This window comes from Xyrauchen texanus, chromosome 12 (genome assembly GCF_025860055.1).
Source record: "Xyrauchen texanus isolate HMW12.3.18 chromosome 12, RBS_HiC_50CHRs, whole genome shotgun sequence".
Lineage (NCBI taxonomy): Eukaryota > Metazoa > Chordata > Actinopteri > Cypriniformes > Catostomidae > Xyrauchen > Xyrauchen texanus.
This window is the reverse complement of record NC_068287.1, coordinates 36,870,029-36,892,475: the sequence shown is the minus strand read 5'-3', so window position 1 is coordinate 36,892,475 and position 22,447 is coordinate 36,870,029. Positions and strand designations below refer to the sequence as shown.

General features: G+C 42.4%; 1 protein-coding gene across 1 annotated transcript in view; it reads right to left on the bottom strand.

Moving 5' to 3' along the window:
* Positions 1 to 328: 328 nt before the first annotated feature.
* The window catches only part of crhr1 (corticotropin releasing hormone receptor 1), a 123,554-nt gene continuing 101,435 nt past the window's right edge, over positions 329 to 22,447 (bottom strand). The window contains exons 15-16 of the mRNA XM_052138465.1: positions 13,158 to 13,199; positions 329 to 469 (exon numbers count right to left, since the gene is read on the bottom strand). Coding sequence (XP_051994425.1) covers positions 329 to 469; positions 13,158 to 13,199 — 183 coding nt within the window. The remainder of the gene's footprint in view (positions 470 to 13,157; positions 13,200 to 22,447) is intronic.

The window sequence follows — 22,447 nt, the reverse complement described above, 5'->3', positions numbered from 1 at the left end:
ACTGAAAAATAGCTTTGAAAATTAAAAAAATACACCCTGCCTGCTTATAGATCTTTTTTGGTGCCAGCTTCATCTTTCCTTTCCACAGTCTCCTGTCACTGTCCAAGACCACCGATGCTCTAATCTGTTTCTGCAGTCTCTTCCAGTGAAACCAGCAGGTGGACCTCATTGTCTGTGTACATCTCCACCCATCTGTGTCTCAACCGAGGATAATACCCTGTTTGGCCCATAGCTGTTATCCCTGGGTTTTTGTAGAAGAGAGGGTTAGCCGAGGATTGTTAGAGGGAAAGCAGAAGAAACGGGGATGGATGCATCACTTCTGTTGATGTCAGACGGCAGACGACTGCTTGATGCTGTGGAAACTAACCCGCGTTGGAGATGTGGGAATAGACATGGCCCGTGCCACTCGTGCGCGAATGGAGTGCTTATCCTGCCAGCGATGCCACCGTTTACGAACGGCTGAGCGAACCTATTGACAAAGAAAGAGATGTGGTGAATGCACACCGAATCTGTAATTGGACCTGCCAGGACAAATGTGACATTAATTTTTTTTTATATCATATGCTATGCTGAAATTGAGAATAATGGACTTGAAGGGTTAGTTTTCACCCCAAAATGAAAATTCGGCCATCATTTACTCACCTTTACGTTGTTTCAAACAAGTATGACTTTATAACATGAAAGGAGATGTTCGGAAGAATGTTAGCCTCAGCCACCAGCAGCATGTTTTTTCCCCATTGAAAAGTGAATGGATTCTGCTTTTTTTTTTTTTTTTTTACATTATTATTATTATTATTATTACATAATATGGCAAAATTACAGATTGCTGAAAATGATGGCCAATACAAATATTTTCCTCACAAGTGATTTGTCAAACATAACTTTCCCACATTTCAAGTACTATATTTCATCTAAAGCATGCTATTTTATGACACTTTTAATGAGGTGGTTAAACAAGTAATTATTAGAGGTGGTAACCCTATATCAGACTAAATTGTTTGGTGTGGTAGAAAACATTTTCATACAATAAAATCTGAAATAGCTTTCTTATTTTATTCTTTGTTTAGATTTTCACATTTTTAACTATGATAATATGTATTTTTTATAATGACTGATTTAATATTGAAAGTCTGTGTCTGGGACAATGCTAAACGAATAATATCTCTACTTAAAAAAGGCATTTGAAAAAAAACCAAATATAATTTATGAAGGCATGGTCAAAAATAAATAAATAAATAAAGAAATAAAATCAATAAATTCAGTTTCGAGGTGACTCATTTAACAAAAAGTAAAAATTGAAATCTGTTAGTTTTCATAAAAATACATAGAACATGAAATTGCCTGAAGTTGAAGAAACACATATATTCAAAATAGAACAGTCCCTTATTGCTTTCATAATAAAGTTTATTCTTTCATTGTCAGGGGAATTTTCCAGGGAGGTACTGTCGTGAAGAGCATAAGATCCGAGAGGCATGGATGGGCCAGTAAGGGGCCACCAGGATGACCTGTTCCTCGTCCTCCCTGATCTTGCACAGCACCGGTGCAAGATGGCATACTGGGGGAAATGCGTACTTGTGCAGCCCCCGGGGCCAGTTGTGTGCCAGCGCATCTGTCCCGAGTGGAGCTCCTGTCAGGGAGTACCAGAGCGGGCAGTGGGAGTTGTCTTGGGAGGAAAAAAAGAGATCTATCTGTGCCTTGCCGAATTGGTCCCATATCAGCTGGATCACCTGGGGGTACAGCCTCCACTCTCCACTGGGCGAAACCTGCCATGACAGCGCATCCGCCGTCGTGTTGCAGACCTGAGTCGCGGCTGACTCAAAAGGAGGAGATGGCGGACAAGTTGTGACATATGATGAGAGCCACGCCGCCTTGGCGATTTATGTACGCTACCGTCATGGTGCTGTCTGAACGGATCAAGACGTGCTTGCCCCGTCTTTAGTGGGAGAAACCTCCGCAGGGCAAGAGATACAGCCAACAACTCTAGGCAGTTGATGTGCCAACGCTGCCGGGGTCCTGTCCAGAGGCCAGCGGCAGCGTGCCCATTGCACACGGCGCCCCAACTCTGTCAAGAGATGTCTGTGGTCACCACGACACATCTGGACACCTGCTGCAAAGGGACTCTGGTCAGCAGAAAGCAGAGGTATGTCCAAGGGTTGAAAGTCTGATGGCAAGAAGGGGTGATTGTCACACGTTATGTGCCGTGGTGCCATGCCCGTCTCGGGACTCGAGTCTGTAGCTAGTGCTGAAGCGGTCTCATATGCATCAACCTGAGCCGCGTGGCCATGGCTGAGGATTACATATGCCACAGGAGCCTCTGGAATTGTTTTAGAGGAACCGCTGTGCCGGGCTCGAAGAGAGAGAGGCACCTGAGCACTGACTGAGCGTGCTCGTTGGTGAGACGCGCTGTTATTGAGACTGAGTCTAACTCCATGCCGAGAAAAGAGATGCTCTGAACCGGGACGAGCTTGCTCTTTTCCCAGTTGACCTGAAGCCCTAGACGGCTGAGGTGCCTGAGCACGGGCTGCCTTTGCGACCTTCGTAAAGATGCGTCAGACGCCGGACCGCTCTCCAATGCAGCGGCGAGCTCATCCAGCTCGGGGGGCTCAAGAGGATAGGCCAGCTGGCCGTGAGGTGAGCCGCTGTTGCCTCGAGCCCAGATGGAAGTCAACGAGTGTGCCGGGGGGCGGGTGGTTCGCAGGGCCGTACCCAGCGGAAGCAAGCCCGCTGCCATCCCCAGATCGCCTCCATCGCCAGCTGGGTCATCCTCAATCCCGTGGGAAGAAGGAACGACGCAGGGGGCGGCTAGTGTGGCATTCCTTCTGTTGAAGGAGGCGGAAAGGCATCTTTATAAAGATGCGTCCTGAAAAGGACATTCAATGCCAGCTGTGTTATTGCTCTTTTAGCGAAATATCTCTTTTAGAGAAAATCAACTCTTTAAGTTGCGCTGTCGAAGCGCCCAAGAACAAAATACACTGCCATGCAGAGAAGGGAGAAAGCCACTGATATGCGCCGTAGATCCAACAGCAATCGCTCAGAGATAAGAGGGACAGTGTGTGACTCGCAGCTCGCTGCATAAACAACCATCGGCTCCGAAGAAAATTTATGAATGAAACATGCATTTCCCCTCCTTTATACCCGTATGTCCGGGGGCAGGACATGCAAATTCTGTATGCCAATTTCTCATTGGCCTTTTATCATAGATCAGAGATGCAAAAGGCGCTCAAGAGAGAACCCTAGTGTCGCTTCTACAAAAACAATGTCGAAGTGAGCGACAGATGGGGAAATACATTTACCTAAGAAACAACATAAGACATTTAGAATGGCTTTTAGTGAATATGTGGAAAACAATGGAAAACGACAAAAACTCGTGATTAAAATATATTTTTTTTTTGCAGTGAATTTAAAATTTTGAGTAAACTAAAAAAAAAAACTTTTTTTCCTTGGAATTCAGTGATGTCATTTAGAGATATTTTTAAAAGATGATTTTGTTCTCTTTATTGTTAGTATGCACATTTAATACAGCCATTTAAGTCTAGGCACAAGCTGAATAGTCGAATAATCGTTCTAATAATCATTAGATTAGTTGATTATCAATATAATCGTTAGCACCCCAAATCATCACTGACTGTGGAAACTTCACACTGGACTTCAAGCAACTTGGATTCTGTGCCTCTCCACTCTTCCTCCAGACTCTGGGACCTTGCTTTCCAAATGAAATGCTAAATTTACTTTCATCTGAAAAGAGGACTTTGGACCAGCGAGCAATTATTATTTGCAGTAATTAATGCAAAATGAGCCCGACCAAGTATTGAGTGCATAAATGAACATACTTTTCAGAAGGTCGACATTTTTGTATTATATATTCTTTATTCTAATATTTTGAGATACTGGATTTTTTATTTCCATGAGCTGTAAGCCATAATCATCAACATTACAACAAAAATAGGCTTGAAATAATTCACTTGATGTTTAATTAATCTAGAATAATATGAAAGTCCCACTTTTTTAATTAAATTACAGAAAAACTTTTCCACGATATTCACATTATTTGAGATGCAGCTGTATGAAGTTGTTGAACCTTATTCATTAATTGTACTAATGTATAGGTCTCTCAGTCGTTTGCCACTTCACTTGTCAATGCCCAAAACATGGCAACAAAGAGCAGCATGTAATTTCTGTCAAACATGTCACAAGTCATGCTAGCTGCCCCTCATAACAGCTCTAGAGTTTGCATTTATGATTTGAAGTAATAGGAAAGGGAAGTGACATGTATTGATGTATTTTTGCTCTGCAAAAACAGCATGCATCATATTCACATTTAATTATATCACCCAAATTCTGATTTATAAGAAAAAGTGCATTGATAGCAATTAAAGGGAAATTAAAGTTCTATCGTGTGAATGCACAAATATTAGACTAATAGTAAATTTTTTGCAATATAAAATTCATTTATTTGTGGCAATGTTAGCAAGACTAATAATATCTATACTGCTTGTCTGTATGTGTGAAAAAGTAAGAGCGAGAGCAGGTGTGTATGTGTTTATGTTGGTGGGCCTTTGTGTGTGTGATGCATGGAATGAGGAATTAAAAATGTGTGAACCTGCATATCTGTGTTAGCAAATGTGTGAGTTCCGGTTAAAGAAAAGAGGATTTACTTACGGGAGGCCGGACATAGAGAGAAAAAAATGAAATATGGAGAATGTGGGTGAGTGAGTGAGATTGCTTTAATGGCAGCATGCACTAGACCTGGCATTGACTCCACAAGTTTGTGCAAAACCTGATGTTCCATGTTATCCAGCATGAGAATTAGGAATGTTCCAAATATGGATTCAAGAATAACAGAGTTAACATGGTCAATGTCAACAATTCTCAAACACATTTGAGACTTAGAAATAGTTCCAAATCTCAAATGTTTCTTCTTCATTTTGTCATAATTGAAAAATCCTAAAAACTGTATGCTACTTTCCAGGTTTAAAAGAAAAAAGTCACAGATGTTCAATCTGGTCTAAGACTTAAGGCCCTACCGTACAGTATATAACACTTGGATGGAGAAGGAAATATAAATCTGGATTTGGAGGACAGGTCAAAAGGCGGCAGTAAAGATCTGCTCCCAGCAAAAGCTGATCTCACAGTCAAATCATTAACATTTAAATCTCAACACTGGGATATGTCACCAATGAAATTGTACATTGTTTGCATACTCAGTGGGGTACCATAGCAACCAGAGAGCCCTCTTCCTAACAACCAAAACTATGGCATTTCCTTAAGCTATGCTGTAAGTAGAAGTAGACATTTTTACAATCGTTTGACATCTAAAATGCCAAATGCAGTTTAAATACATGGAAGGGAACCAGATGCTACAGTGGTGGAGCAAGGAATCAAGAGAGTTTCAGACAGTAATTCGGAGAGGGTGTTTCATTTAATCAATTCGAAAGTCAAGTCTGAGCTCTTAAAAAGTCCTCACTCTCTGCAAATCAATCAAATCAATGTCAGAGTAAACATTTAAACCTCTTTTCTACATCTCCAACTCATTCAATAGACTTTATTGGAGGGCCGGTCTTTGGAGAAGTTGGAGGGAAAAAAATCAGTCGTATGCCTGTTGCTCTCTCGCAAGATGGTGTTTCTGATTCAGAGTTGCCAAAGCTTGTGTCAACAATTGTAGCAGGGATATGTTGTTACACCAGATTATAAATAATTTTTGTTATTTTATTTTGTTATTCTTTTTAATTATTATTATTTGTCTTGGGGCATGCTCTTATGAAAGGTAATCTCTGTATGCACGTCGGCTGATGTCATACGTAGGTGAGAGATTAAAATAGCAGCGAAATCAGAGTTCGTCCTCTTTCCGGCAATGCTATTAGAGAGGAGAGGTACGATTTCATGAGCTCCCTTCATTACATGTTAAATTGTTTTATAGCCGTTCATTTCATGTTTAAATGAGCAAAGGTGAAAAAGTATTCCATGTGATGTTGTATTTAACCGTTAGTTCACGTTATCATTTTGTTAAAGTTTATTTGAGTGCTGTTAACGGGTGAATAGAGTACTGTGTGAGATGACGGCGTGGTGTGTGTGTCACGTGTGAGACTTGTGTTTGTGGCTAAGCGGCTAACATTTTGGTTAATTAATAGATGTATATAGATAAATATAAATTGATAAATAATATATATATATATATAATATGTGTATCATTATGTATATTTTTAAAAAAAGCTAAAGATATACTCTAGTTTATTAATATAATGTTTACTGCATTCATTGTGTGAATATCTGTAATTGACTATCTGGTGTAATCAAAATGTATTTTGTGGTTAACAGGCAAGAGAGAAAATGTTGCAGATAATGGTGCCTGTCTGTTTATGTGTTTTATCACACAGGTATGTTAATTGGCATCTAAGAAACACTGTAATGCTGAATTATTTGTATATGAGATTGAGATGTTTGTGAATTTATTATTAATAATTTTTTTATACTATTACTATTATTAACCAGGGATTTTATAATTAAATCACATTTGAATTTAAACCAGTAAGCTGGAATTTAAACCAGTAAACACTCCACAAGCAACTGAAGCAGACAAACGTTTAAATATCTCAGTCCGTTTGCTTGTTCACCATGATTAAATAATGAAAGAGGATGCCATATTGAACAACAGATTATATTTGTATCAGGTATATACCAACTGCATCAAGCACTAAAGTCAATTTAAAATGCTGTTCAATAAAATTTGAATATTTAAAAACAGCTTTAGATTAGTGGAATTGATTTAAGACTACATCAGAAGTGCAGTTTCAAGTGCCATTTCTCTTAAAATTGTGTCGATAACACACACATATATACATATATATATATATATATATATATATATATATATATATATATATATATATATATATATATATACACACACACACACACACACACACACACTGTACATATAGCTGTCGGAATTAATGCGTTTACACATGTGATTAATTAAAGAACTTTAATGCGTTAATTTTTCTTAATTGTGATTTAACGCATTTATTGTTAATACAGCATAAACCAGCATAAACACTGGTTGGGAGGGCGGAACCTTTGTAATGTGTCCTCAAGGGGTGTGCAGTGAAGCCATTATCTGTATTTGTGTCTGTATCTGTTCATATGACAAAATTGTCTGTCTCTGTATTCGGATAGATAATAATAATATATATAATTATTTCAGATTTGCATTGACTTGCTTGCATTCATGTTTTAAAACAGTTTGAGAAGTACAGAAACTATACAGAAACTAAAGAGCACTGTTACACAAATCTACCTCTGTCAAGTATACTTTCATGCACATATTTGACTGTTTACATGCAAACTCCACTCTTGAAGCATATCATTTTTTTCTTTCCTTAAAATGTAACTGAATTTGTGAACATCCGAGTTGCAATGAAATGTTTTAAACCGTAACAGGCCTATGTATGAGGTAAATCAAGTACACAAATATGACGGTTCAGTTTGATCGATGTAATTTTTTTTTCATGAAATCCAACCTGGCTGTCACGTTGCAAAAACATTTTATACGTATCCAAACTATTTCCACATATTAAAGTTTCCCAGAACAGAATTGAAACGTAATCTTTGGCCTTGTTCAGACTGCCACTAAAAATCTGATTTTTTTGCATATTCAGATTATATCCAGAGTTTTTGATAGTCTGAATAGCAAAAAAAACGCATGAAATCACATTTTTCTGAATCTGATTCACAAAACATCGGGAGGTGGTTTCAAATGCGATTGCAATCAGATTTTTTCAAATGCATCTCAGCCTGGATGCTCTGGCTGCTCAATTTGGATTTCAAATGGTATTTTGCATCACTCCTTTGCTGAGTTTCTATTGTGCGACAGAAGATTTCTGCACCTCGACTGGACAGGGTGTTTATTTGGTGACCGAGATGATGCACCTCCATTTTTCCCACATCTGTTTTCAAAGCATCCTCACGTGGGTAGGCCTACATCATTACCAAATCAACCCATGAAGATAGGTTGGTTATGTCTGAATGCACAAATCTGATTTGATCACTTGCAATTTATTGTGCACACAGTCTTCCTGAAAAGATCTGATTTGAGAGAAAAATCTGATTTGCCTGCAGTCTAAACATGGCCATAGTGTTGCATTGGACTGCTCTGAATTCAGTACTCCATAAAAAAAATGCACTATTTATTTAACAATATTTAGATTAAAATATCAGAAGAGCAAGTGGTCTTGGCCCCCATCATGACAGAGCATGACATTTATGCACAGCATAAATTAGTTGCCTATGTCGATGAGGGGCAAAGGTTAGTCTTCACAGTTAATTAGAAGCTCTGGTGATGTATGTAATTAACCTCTTTGCTATGTGTGGAGTTGGGGAATATTCAAAGGATTAGTCCAGGAGGTCAAGCTGATGTCAATTGATCAAAATCAAAAATCTAGAGAGGTTCAAACAAAGAAATATGGTTCTCTATCTGTCACTCACTCGATGTTGTGTCTATGTAGTGACACTAGGGTTCACTCTTGGGAGCCCCAAACACCTCTGATATTTGAGAAAAGGCCAATGGGAATTGGTGAGTGGAATTTGCATGCTACTCCCCCAGACATATATTCGGGTATAAAAGGAGCTGGCTCGTAACCACTCATTCAGATTCTTTCTTCGGAGCTGAGCGTTGTTGAGCAGCGAGTTCCACTGCCTTTCCATTCATCTCTCACACAAGAAGCGCATGCTGTTGGATATACGTTGCATTTCAGCGGCTTTCTCCCCCTTGTGCATGACTAGTGCGCCCCTGGGTGCTTCGACAGCTAAAAGAGTGTACATTCTTACAAAAAAGAGTATATTTTCCTCTAAAAGAGTGCGCACTGAAGGAGAGCTTCTTTTTAAAGATTTCTGTCTGTGTGTAGTTCCTGGATGCGTTCGCTATCTCTCCGCCTCTGATGGCCACGATCGCTGTTTCACGTGTCTAGGCCTTAGTCACGTTGAGGCAGCATTAGAGGATGGTTCATGTTCTCACTGCGAACTCGACTGTGCTCCCATCTTCAGGTGTGGCCAACCAGTCTGAGGCCTCAGCGTCCGACTGCCCCAACCCGCTCTCCGATGTTGCGATCGGGAGCTCATCCTGCTCCCAATCCCTGAACGAGACGGGGCAAACGAGCGTACTGTGTAGTTGTGAACCTGTCTCGTTCACAACTACACAACTAAATCACTGGCAAGTGAAATTTGAACAATTTCTAACCAGGGGAACACTTTAGAATACTGTATCTTACTTAATGCATAACTAATAAGGAATTACTGCAGAACTAATAAGTAATTCTTCATTAACACTTAAGTCACTACTATTAATTACTAAGGAAGATGTGTTAACTAATCAGTATGTAATCAGTCATGCCTCCTGATTAACTACTTTTAATTATCTACTAATTCAGCTTCAGGAGAAATAACTATTGAGTAAATTAACAGTCGATTAATTACAATTAATTGCAATAATATCATAACAATTAGCCATTACAATATTCAGGTTGTGGCACTTTCTTCTTCCTTACTTCTAATGTTATTATTACTATGGAAATGCAATATGCATTTCGTGGAATTACTACACTCCCAAAATGAGTCATTACAGTGAATTTCATAGTTTTGGCCTGTATGGTCAATTACTTTGTGAGTGTGGTCTGTTACCAGAAATCAACAACGAAATGGAACCCCATCCCCACTATAAGTGACTAGCCAACTTACCTCAGGTAGGTTTATGATTTATATACAGTATAGTGTGTGTCTCTTGTTTTTCTCAGCACATATCTCATTACATTTGGGTAAATTATTCCTGTATGTAAGGCAATGATTGAGGGGAAGGGAACATACAGGGAACCCCTGAGTAATTAATAAATAATGACCACATAATTATGAGGGAATTACTTACAACCTGGAACAGTATTGTAATTAATCAACTGTTCATTAGTAGTTACTCAATAGTTATTTCTCCTGAAGCTGAATTAGTAGATAATTAAAAGTAGTTAATCAGGAGGCATGACTGAATTAAATAGTTATTGATTAGCTAATTTTTACTTAACACAACTTTAAAATGCTATTACATACCGATTAGTTAACACATCTTCCTTAGTAGTTAATAGTAGTGACTTAAGTGTTAATGAAGAATTACTTATTAGTTCTGCAGTAATTCCTTATTAGTTATGCATTAAGTAAGATACAGTATTCTAAAGTGTTACCCTAACCAGTGGCTTATAACAGACATTTTTTATTCGCATATAGCATGAAATTTGGTTGCATATGGGAGTGATTTACTCGCAATGTATAGGGCTGCTTTGTTCCTCGCACAAAGCTATTGTATGGATTTAGAAGGATGTGAATACTGTACAGAAAACACATGGACTAATTTATGGCACTGTTTTGTCCTTTTTTTAAGCTTGACAATGTGAATTATCATCCACTTTAGTTGTATGGACATTACGCTAAATATCTCTTTTTGTGTTCCATGGAAGAAGAAAAAAAGGGTGAGTTAACGATGACAGAATTTTCATTTTTTATTGAAATATATCTTTTAATAGTTTTAACCTGTGAGCAAGCACAGAAAACTGTCATATTCATGAAGAGAAAGTGACCAAATGGACATCTGGTTGAATAAAAGTCTCTCAAAACTCCATTGTGCTTTCAAGCCAGATAAATTCTCTGTTTTCTTTTGACTTTGAATAATTTGCACCAAGCTGTAATTTGGTACCAACACTTTTTAGCTGAGCACACTTTGTGAACCCAAGTTGGAACCAAGGACTCGTTCTTAAGTATCAAAGCCGCGACAGTGTTGGAATTTTTTGGAGGACTTGCATCTCAAAGTGCAGGGTCCCTTTCATATATACCGGGAACAGATCAATGCTATCGCTTGACTTTAAAAAATACTGTTTCCCTGCTTTGCTTGTGTATTCTGATATCTATCTGTGATTCAGGGTGACCTTAGATGAGGTCCCACACTGTTCTGCAAACCTTGGACTTGTTTGAAGGCTGAAATTACAAACAAAACAGTACAGACTGATCCGATCCTGGATCCATTTACGGCACCTATAAGTATGTTTACTTCGGGGGATCAACAAGATGCATAAGATGGGTTTGTATTTGCGGTTTGGGCTTGACACTAAAGAGGAATATTTGGCTGGAATTCCCAAAGGTTTACTGTCCTTTTCAGAAGGGCATGTAATACAAGCCAGATTTAGCCCTTGCAGGCATTCATATTTTATGACAGGAGTGTTTTTTTATTCCATTTTCCCCCAATTTGAAATGCACAATTTCCACTACTTAGTATGTCCTCGTAGTGGCGCGGTTACTCACCTAAATCCAGGTGGTGGAGGACAAGTCTCAGTTGCCTCTGCTTCTGAGACAGTCAATCCGCACATCTTATCACGTGGCTTATTGTGCATGACACCGCGGAGGCTCATGCTACTCTCCACGATCAACACACAACTTACCACCGGCCCCATTGAGAGCGAGAACCACTAATCGCGACCACGAGGAGGTTACCTCATGTGACTCTACCCTCCCTAGCAACCGGGCCAATTTGGTTGCTTAGGAGACCTGGCTGAAGTCTGGATACGAACTTGTGACTCCAGGGGTAGTAATCAGTGTCAATACTCGCTGAGCTACCCAGGCCCCACTGAGCGGAGTGCTTTTAAAGTTATTGGTTGGGTTTCCCGATAACGTTGCAAATTAACATTTATGATCATCTTAACTAATGTTGCTCATTATTTTACGATGGAGTAATGCCTGTTTGCCAATCCAGCATGTACAATGCTCTTTATAAAGTTGAATTTAAGTGCTTCATTACGGGAGCTGTCCAGTCCAAATTAATGCTGATCACTTTGGCCAGTATGTCCAGAAGACTGTTTTCTCAACTTCAAAATAATATGAAAATACTAACAAACATGGAGTTGTTTGTAACCTTGTCAAGGTGACGAAATGTATGAACTATTACAGAATTTAAAGAAATAATGACAGCTATAGTAAGACGGAGTTTCAGATTGATGCTGAATCATAGAGATCAAAGAAAGTGACGCATTATATGCATGTAATGTGAATGAAAGCAATGTGAATCATAAGGAGCTCTCATGTAGCCTAAAGTTTTGTTCCTTTTGCTGGAAACCGAACAAATACACACAGAACATTTTTTAAATGACAGGCATCAGAACAACTCATAGACCTGTCTAAATAGTAATAAATCATCTGGTTAGAGTATGAGGCACTGTGTAGGCTACTTGTAGCCTTACTGCCATTACGCATCATGTAATTTGTTACTGCCTTGTTAAAAGACTATAGACGAGCAGATTTGAAACATCCATCGGAGGAAGGAGGAAGAGGAGGAAGAGAGAGATGGAATTCCTCACTGCACACTCTCACTTTAATCTCCTTTGTCAACAACATTTTAATTATTAATTAGGCATAATTATTTAAGTTTTAAACTGCATGGTCACATTACTCACGTATGTCTTCTTAAATAATATGTTTAATAAAAACATAATCTTTCTATTGCATTACAATTATGCTTATCATAGAAGGATAATCTAACATTATACTGTAGTATGTCTTTTAATTTAGATCATGTCCCACGCACAGACTGCGGAGACTGCCTATTGATTTCAATGCAATTTTTTCAACACTTTTTATCCTCTGAAATAGTTTACAATGGCTTTCCAATTATCAAAATATGTTAATACAATTTATTGAATGCCCCATTGTCTTTGATAACCTGTGAAAGATGCCAAAACGATACGCTTAAGTTGCACTTAATGGACTTAGCGGTTCAAAGCTCTTGTTAATTTACGAAATTTTTTACAAACTACTTAGATAACTATGCTTTTGGGAAACGTGCCTTAGAGATTAAGTACTACTTAAGTGCTACTAACGTCCTACTTAGTGCTTCGGGAAACTTTTTGGGTAAACTGAGAGTTAAATGGTGGGAGTCTTAGTGTAATTCTATTTTGGGTAGGTCTGATGAGGCAGCAATGTCAAAAGAAATCTGAATTGCACAAATTATTTGCACTGTTTGCATTGCACTTCAAAGAACAGATTTATTACTTAGAGAGTGTTTTTATGAGTCAAAAAAAGGGAAAATTAGTGCTGAAGGCAAAAACAGAAGCAAGAGAGGAAAAGAGTTTTCTTACCTCACTGTTCAAAAAGCAGTAGAACACTGACACAAAGAAACCCTGTAAAGACAACAAAAGAAAGTTTAAGATTTGCTTGAAAAGAAGAAAAATAAAAAAATAAAAAATACTTAAACGCCTGCCTTTCTAAATAACACTTATGTTTTGTTTTCCATAATGCCGTCTTTAAAGTCAATGTGAAACAACATTTACTTTTTTGCTTTCGTAATCGGATGTTGTCCGAGTAAAAAGGATGTTCTGTTTGAATTTATCCATCAGGCATTGATTGGATCATGAAAAGTTGGTGTTATAATTCAGAATGAAGGCAGGTGTTTGCAGGGGAGGCATTGAAAAGTAATAGGGATTTATAACGGCACACAAAAAGGAATGCCATTTCAAAGGAGGAGCAAGTTATTATATTATATTTTGACAGATTATGATGACAAACATATTATTATTATTATTATTATTTTGTATAATAATGTTACTGATGTATTGGGTACAGTAAGACCAGCAATATGCATTAAGAAAGTAAATAGGTTCAATTTATTTATTTACATGATCAATTAAGGTTCAAACTATGCTTAAACAACAAATTATTATCACTCACCAGTCATTTTCTTTTTAAAAACCAAAAATGTAGGTTACAGTGAGGCACTTCCAATGGATATTGTTTACGTCTTGTGGCTATACTTTGAATCAGTGTGTATTTTAACGTTTATGGATTGGTTCCATTCCCTTCCATTGTAAGTGCCTCTCTATAACCAGATTTTTGCTTTTTTTTAAAGAAAAGGAGGGATGAGTCGATTTTTTTTTTGTTGTGGTAATTAACATTATGCCACAAATTCTGTCGATTGAGCTTAACTTGTATTGAACCCAGAATATTCCTTTGACATCTCATTTTCCATGACCTTCACAAGGGAAGTGGAACGTCTGTATGAATTACATCATTGCTAAAGCCAAACCGCAATGTACAAAAAAACACATGTGTAAGACATAGCCTATCAAAACACAGTCAAGATTTGTATGCATAATGATTTTATTTAGAACCAATCCACAGCTTTTACCATTTTACTGTAATTCATTATTATGTCAAATGTATGAGTTTATCTGAGATGAATATTCTTGAAGACCCCATGAAATGGCTTTACAAGCACAGATTTCTGTCCCATGCTGATGTGTTTCCTATTTAAACAAAGTATAGGCTGGACATATTTTAAATAGCTTTAGGTGATCACATTCATGAACCATTATTAACAAAAATCTGTTTAGTCTGAAATGAGTCATCAATATGTTTGGTCTGTTTTCTCCAAAGAGAAAGTTGTATGTTAAATGTGTATATCTGCTACAAGTTAATTTTGCCAACATCTTTTAGTACTCTAGCATATAGATGGCATAAAAGCTAACAGACATGAGGACGAAAACCCCCAACACTCCAATCCTAATTTCATGAGGTCTTTAAAAATGTTTGGATTGTCTCCAGACTAAAACACTCAGATTGTGTTAAATCATTTAGCATGTTTGCCTAACTTGAGTACGTAACATTCAATTTTCCCCACAGATGACTCATTCCTGTGGGAATATGGACAGCTGTGGGAGGCAGATGAATTGGAGGAAAACATGGATTGAACATGCGTGAGACCCCAGGGGTGACAGTAGGAAGCAAATGGTGCAAATTGGGGGATAGAGTTGACCTTGTGTGCTTTGGATGACACGGTTGACTCTGGATTGCTGTAAGAATTTGACCACTTCAACAAGGATTTCCAAATAAGTTGGTGAAGCTTAATGATATTACTTTAGTAAATCAAACTCTGAGTTGTACAATGTCTGCAATGTTTTTGATCTGCTTTAACATAACCAGGGTTTTCATAGTTTTTAAAATGTCCCTTTTTTACTTTATGTATTTTGATTTTCAATTTAAGTTTAATATTACATTTAATTGTTCATAAATGGCTTTATTTATATTGTATTTTCTTTTGTGTGCATGTGTGTGTTTTTTTTAATTAATTAAATATGACCATACAAAATGGTTAAAAAAAGAATTTCTCTGAGAAAGAGTCTCTGTTCATGTATTAGTGCACATTTAGAGTTTTAGTTACGTTTTATGGTAACACTTTACAATAATGTTTCATTTGTTAACATTTAATAACATGAATTAACAATGCGCAATACTTTTATAGCATTTATTAATCTTGGTTAATGTAATATTTTTTTTAAATCAAAAGTTGTAAATATTAACATCAGTTAATGCACAATAAACTAACATGAACTAACAATGAACAATTGTATTTGTATTAACTAACATTAATAAAGCTTAATAAATGCTGTAAAACATATATTGTTCATAGTTAGTTCATGATACCTAATGCATTAACTAATGTTGAATTTGTTTTGGAAAACTACCATTTTATTGTTATTTCAGTTAAGGCTGAAGTGTAAAATTTGACAAGTGTCACCAAACGGAATTGCAAAAATAACCATTGTTTTAAAACCGCTTTCCAGAATATTCCCAACGAAACAAATACTCTATGTTGTCCCAGCTGTAACTTAGACCACGTCCACACTAATACATTTTCGTTTGAAAATGCATATTTTTTTTCTATATTTTGGTCATTTAGTTTCTGAAAGGGGACAGGAAGTTTACTCAGAATTGCTGTCACAATTGTGGAACTCGAAGATAATTGCATTTCAGACCATACACGGAACAGTGATTTTTCGCGAAAGCTGTAAGAGGATATTAAAGGGTTTCATATGTTTCAGTGTGGATGCGCATCTTTTGAAAAATTCTTGAAAATGGCAGTGTGGACGGAGAGCATTCTGAAAATGAAAATGTTGTTCTCTTACGAGAGGTTCTCTCGTATTGCGTAAGCTAGCTTACGCTACGGGAAAGATTAATCTTTTCTGAGATATTGAAGCCAAAAAATTATCCTTAATTTTGTATCATTTGTCAACGCAGTGCAGCAACTGCAGACCTTGAGCGGGCTAGCTAGCGAGCTCATTGGTTGCTCTGCGGCAACTGCTGCAGCCTATAGACGAACTTGCGTGAACTCGCGTCCAATGAGAGGCGCCCGCGCGCTCACTGTCCCAAAGCCCGCCAGAATGGGCGTGGCTAGGGTGCATATAAGCGCAGTTCGTAGGCTGGAACCCTGATTTTCATCTCTTCAGCGAAGCTTTTCGCATCTCTGAAACTGCAAGAAGCCGCGTCGCCGTTCGAGGGGCATCAAGCAAGCTTGGACAGCACTCGAAGAAGCCGGCCGCCGCCACCTTCAGCCATCCTGCGAGCTATGCCATCCGGCGATGTGTCCTTTTTAAAGCAAACTAGTTCCTCAGTGAACTTCACAAAAGAGCACGAGCGTCTTTTTAAAGATGCCTCGCACCTGCGGTTCATGCCGCACCCCTCTCAGCGCCGGAGACCGCCACATCATCTGCGCTCTCTGCCTGGGACTGGGGCATGCAGAGCTCGCCTTCGCTGACAGCGGATGCGACCTCTGCGGGGAGCTTCCGATGTCGAACCTGCGGGCTCGACTCGAAGCGCTCAGGACCGAAGCCACCACGCCGCCTTCTGTTTCGCCGCGCCAGAAGAAGCGCCGCTCCCAAAGGCTGCCGGAACTGGGTTTAGAAGCGACTGTCTCGCCGGAGCCTCTCCCTCGAGCATCGCGTTCACCCTCCCCGCCCCGGCGCCAGCGCAGTTGCCGCCGAGCGGCCGCAGTGCTGCCACCTCGGAGAGCGAGGCGGAGGACAAGGGCTGCTGTTCCATCATGGCTTCGAACAGTGAGGAGTGGTCACAAGCCTCCTCATCGGCCCAGGAATCCAGCAGGACCCGCGCCGGAGTCGAAGGGGAACTGATACGCCTCCTCACACAGGCCGCCGACCGCCTCGGGTTCGAGTGGTCACCGCCCCCTGAGCAGCCTCCCAACAGACTCGACGGCTGCTTTCTTCAAAGCCGTCACCGCGCGGCGCCCGCGGCCCGGGCCGCTCCCTTCCTGCTCCACGCCGAGCTCTCTAAATCGTGGAACGTGCCTCTCTCGGCCAGGATTCGATCCCACGTCTCCACCGCTCTCGCTTCAGTGGACGGCGCCACCGAGAAGGGCTACTCTTCCATCCCCCCGGTCGAGGATTCGGTAGCAGCACACCTTTGCCCGCCCTCCGCGAGATGGCGGTCTAAGCCAGTGCTCCCGTCTAAGGCCTGCAGAACTACTTCCGCCTGTGTTGGCCGCGCCTATTCCACCGCCGGCCAAGCCGCATCTGCTCTGCATTCCATGGCCGTCTTGCAGATCCTCCAAGCGGACCTTCTTCGGGAATGGGATGAGAAAGGCAGGCACCCAGAGGCTGTTACAGATCTAAGGAGCACGACGGACCTCTCCCTTCGCGCCACCAAAGCTGCAGCTCAAGCCCTAGGGAAGTGCATGGCCTCGCTGACTGTAACCGAGAGACACCTGTGGCTAACGCTAGCCGACATGGGAGAAGCTGAGCGCTCCACGTTCCTCAACGCCCCACTCTCTCCATCCGGTCTCTTTGGTTCCGTGGTAAGTGGCATTGTTGACCGTTTTTCGGAAGTCCAGAAAGCCACCCAAGCCATGAATCTCTTCCTGCCTCGCCGCGCTAGCTCCTCTGCAGGCCGCCCACGTAACCAGCCTCCTGCACGAGCATCTTCACAGCGCCCAGCTCAACAAAGCCAGACTTCCCAGCGTCGATAGGGCGGCCGCCCCAGATCGCGCTCAGACAGCCGCCGCAAACCGCCGCCCCCCCGCGGGCCTCAGCCTAAGATTGCGCTGAAACCTGAACAACCGAAGTCCTCCTAGCTTTGTTGAAAAAACGACGGCTCAGTCCCGCCGCAGCCGGACCACCGTCAAAGCTTCGCCCCCTGTCAGTCCCCTTCTCTCAGGCTACTACAGTGGTGAATTCAGCAGCCAACAAGCCGGTGTTACTACCCGCTTGCCTGCACTCAAACGCCGTTTTCACGGCGACACAAAAAGATCTTGTAAAGAGCAAACATGTCTTATGTGTAGAAAATGTGCCCACAATCCAGTGTTCACCCCTACACACAAGCATTACACTTCCTGTGTCCCTATCAGAGAGCAAACATGTCTTATGTGTAGAAAATGTGCCCACAATCCAGTGTTCACCCCTACACACAAGCATTACACTTCCCGTGTTCCTATCAGAGCACACTCACATAAAGCGGGCACAGCCCCCTCGAGTGTTAGAGTCAATAAATGCGCCCACGAATCCGTGCGCGCGTCCCCTCTCTGCCCGCTCTGTCACACGGCCAGCAAACACCTCTCTATGTGTAAGTCCCATGCCCGTGACTATGCTCGCGCATCACTTAACAGATGTGACTCTTTCCCCATTCATCTCAATCGGAAGTCACTCACAGAACAGCATGTCCCTGCTGTCTGCGAGCAGTCATGCATAAGCACAATAAGCACGCCACACATTCTGTTCAGCCCGCTGTGTACGGCAATCAGGGCTGACTCGGCCATTCACCCTCTAGCGTTACGCTTCAAAGCATGGGAAGCTATCCCAGGGATATGCAAATGGGTGTTAAGCACAATAAAACAGGGCTATTTGCTACAGTTCGATTGCCGCCCTCCCCGCTTCAGGGCGCGGCTCGAAACTACTGTGAACACGGAAGCAGCCTGCAGCCTTCAGAAATAGCAAACCTTCTGTGCAAAAGGGCCATAGAGAGAGTGCCGCCTTCACTGAGCGAGTCGGGGTTTTACAGCCGTTATTTTCTTGTCCCCAAGAAAGACGGCGTCCTCAGACCAATATTAGATCTCAGGGTTTTGAACAAGGTGCTTGCAAAAAGACCGTTCAAAATGCTTACAATCAGGAAACTCCTCGCGCATGTGTGCCAGGGGGACTGGTTTATTTCTCTCGATCTGAAAGATGCCTATTTTCAGATTCAGATAAATCCCCGTCACAGGCCATTCTTGAGATTCGCCTTCGACGGTCAGGTTTATCAATACACCGTCCTTCCGTTCGGCCTGTCCTTAGCACCCCGTACTTTCACGAAGTGCATGGATTCTGAACTATTTGGATGATTGGCTGATTTTGGCACAGTCACATACGGAGCTTCTGTCTCACAGGACAGTTCTCCTCAGTCATCTGAACAGTCTGGGTCTTGCAGTCAATTGGACCAAGAGCTCACTACAGCCCAGTCAGGCAATTTCCTTTCTTGGAATAGAACTAGACTCCATGGCGATGATGGCTCGCTTATCTACACGCCGTGTTCAGCGACTAGCCGCGTCTTTTCAGATGAACAGCCTCACGCCTCTGAAAAAATGTCAGAGAGTGTTAGGTTACATGGCCTCAGCCGCAGCAGTACTTCAGCTGGGTTTACTGTGCATGCGCCCGCTTCAGCATTGGCTGAACACCTGCGCGTCTCGCCAGGCGTGGGCCACAGGCCACCAGCCGATCAGAGTGACTCAGACCTGTATATCAGCTCTGCAGCCCTGGACGGTGGCCGAATGATATCAGCGGGGAGTGACGATGGGAGCTGTATCTCACCGAAAAGTCATCTCGACAGACGCGTCCAACGCGGGTTGGGGCAAGGTCTGCGAGGGCTCGCCGGTTTTCGGCCTATGGTCAGTTCAGGAAAAGCTCCTTCACATAAATTGTCTGGAAATGATAGCGGTCGAGTACGCGCTCGTGCGCTTCCTCCTGGTCATTCAGGGTCACCACGTCCTGGTCCGTTCGGACAACAGATCTGTGGTATCCTATCTACACCGTCAGGGTGGTGTCAGATCCAGGAACCTCTTCCATCTGACAAAACGCATACTAAGTTGGTCCCAGGGCCACCTGCGCTCGCTGAGGGCGACGCACGTGCCAGGCCACCTGAACGACGGCCCAGACAGACTGTCCAGAGACAATGTTCCCCCAGGGGAATGGTCCCTGCACGCTCAAACAGTCCAGAAATTATGGCAAATATTCGGCAGAGCAGAGATAGACCTCTTCGCATCAGAAGAGAACTCTCACTGCCCAGTATTTTTCTCGAACAGTGAGGACGCGCTGGCCCAGGACTGGCCCAACCGCCCGCTTTACGCCTTCCCTCCCGTCTCACTATTGCCACAGGTAATGCAGAGGATCAGGGAAACGCGTCACTCGGTGCTCCTCATAGCCCCGCGCTGGGAGAATCAGACATGGTTCCCGGAGCTTACGCAGCTGTCACTGACAGCCCCGTGGCCCATCCCAGTGAGAGCAGATCTCCTCTCTCAAGCTTGCGGCACGATCTGGCATCCCCACCCAGAGCGCTGGGCGCTGCACGCGTGGGTGATCAACGACTACCCGTCGCTTTGCCAGAAGGAGTAATGAACACTATCATACACGCTAGAGCCCCTTCCACGAGAAGACTCTATGCGTCCAAATGGTCGGTGTTTTCAAAATGGTGCACCGACAGAGACCTGGACCTGGACCCCAGTGATGACACATGTGAGGTGTCATCACTGCTCGTGGTTTTACAAGAGCTGTTGGATAAGGGCAGATCCCCATCCATGCTCAAAGTGTACGTGGCGGCCGTCGCGGCGTTCGCCGAACCCCTGCATGGCCAGTCACGGGGAAAAAACGAGCTGGTCATCCGCTTCCTCAGGGGAGCTAGAAGGATGAACCCCCCGCGCCTCCCATCGGTTCCTATCTGGGATCTTTTTGTAGGTCTGGAAGCTATGAAAGCCCCCCCTTTCGAACCGCTTGAATCCGTGGATTTGAAATACCTTTCACTCAAAACCGTTTTTCTGACTGCCCTGTCATCAGTTAAACGTGTGGGAGACCTTCACGCGCTGTCTGTCAGAGCTGCGTGTATGGAGTTTGGACCAAGTGACTCCAAGGTCATTTTAAAGCCTAGACACGGCTATGTCCCCAAGGTGATCGGTACTCCTTTCAGAGCACAGATTATTTCCCTATCGGCTCTGCCAGCATCCGATAGCGAACGCGACACAAATCTCCTTTGCCCAGTCAAAGCACTGAGATTGTATACTGCGCGCTCCGCCTCTTTCAGATGCGCTGAGCAGCTTTTCGTTTCGTTCGGAGGGCGCACCAAGGGTCTCGCCACCTCGAAACAGACACTGTCTAGATGGATAGTGGACGCTATTGCTGCCGCGTACGCGTCGAAAGACCTGCCATGCCCGTTAGGCATTAGGGCTCACTCCACCAGAGGCATGGCCTCCTCGTGGGCATGGTCCAGCGGGATTTCCATTCAGGACATATGTGTGGCAGCGGGCTGGGCTTCCCCCTCCACCTTTGTCAGATTTTACAATCTGGAAGTGCCCGCTCTGCAGACAAAACTACTAGTGGTTTAATACGCTACAGCTCCCCTGGTGAGCTGCACTAATGGGACACATTCCACACAGACCGGCACCGCCGCTCTGTTTTTCCCTTCCCACTATGTGCTTATGTATCACACACACACACTGACCCGCACTCTTGCCGGCCAAATATTATTTCCCCACTCACAAGGGTTCCCCTGGGTCCCCCCACCCCCCTGGGGCTCATGCAGTGGATGCTTGGCACGCACGGCATTGACAATGGGTTCCCGTAGCTTAAGCTAGCTTACGCAATACGAGAGAACCTCTCGTAAGAGAACGTCTCGGTTACCTACGTAACCTCGGTTCTCTCTAGATGAGGGAACGAGTATTGCGTAGCTGGCCGTGCTCGCGCCACAAGCGATTTTCGCTTCATTCAATGAAAACCAGGGTTCCAGCCTACGAACTGCGCTTATATGCACCCTAGCCACGGCCATTCTGGCGGGCTTTGGGACAGTGAGCGCGCGGGCGCCTCTCATTGGGCGCGAGTTCAAGCAAGTTCGTCTATAGGCTGCAGCAGTTGCCGCAGAGCAACCAATGAGCTCGCTAGCTAGCCCGCTCAAGGTCTGCAGTTGCTGCACTGCGTTGACAAATGATACAAAATTAAGGATAATTTTTTGGCTTCAATATCTCAGAAAAGATGAATCTTTCCCGTAGCGTAAGCTAGCTTATGCAATACTCGTTCCCTCATCTAGAGAGAACCGAGGTTACCTAGGTAACCGAGACGTTTTCAAATGTGTCCAGATTAATGTGGATTTAGCTTAATGCCACCTGTGTGTTGCTGTGTCGGGCTGGACAGGCTGTACAAAACAGAGCAATTTTTTATAGAGCTAAATAGATACAGTGTTTACAGTTTCAGGAAATCAACCAACAAATAACTAAATAATTAGCATTCAGTTATCTCTGTATATTAAGCTGAGACAGGAGAAAGTCTTTTAACGTCGAAAAAGTTCAGCTTCAGCTTTAACATAAATATTTTTCCAATGCTGGAACGTTTTTGTTGAACATAACTAC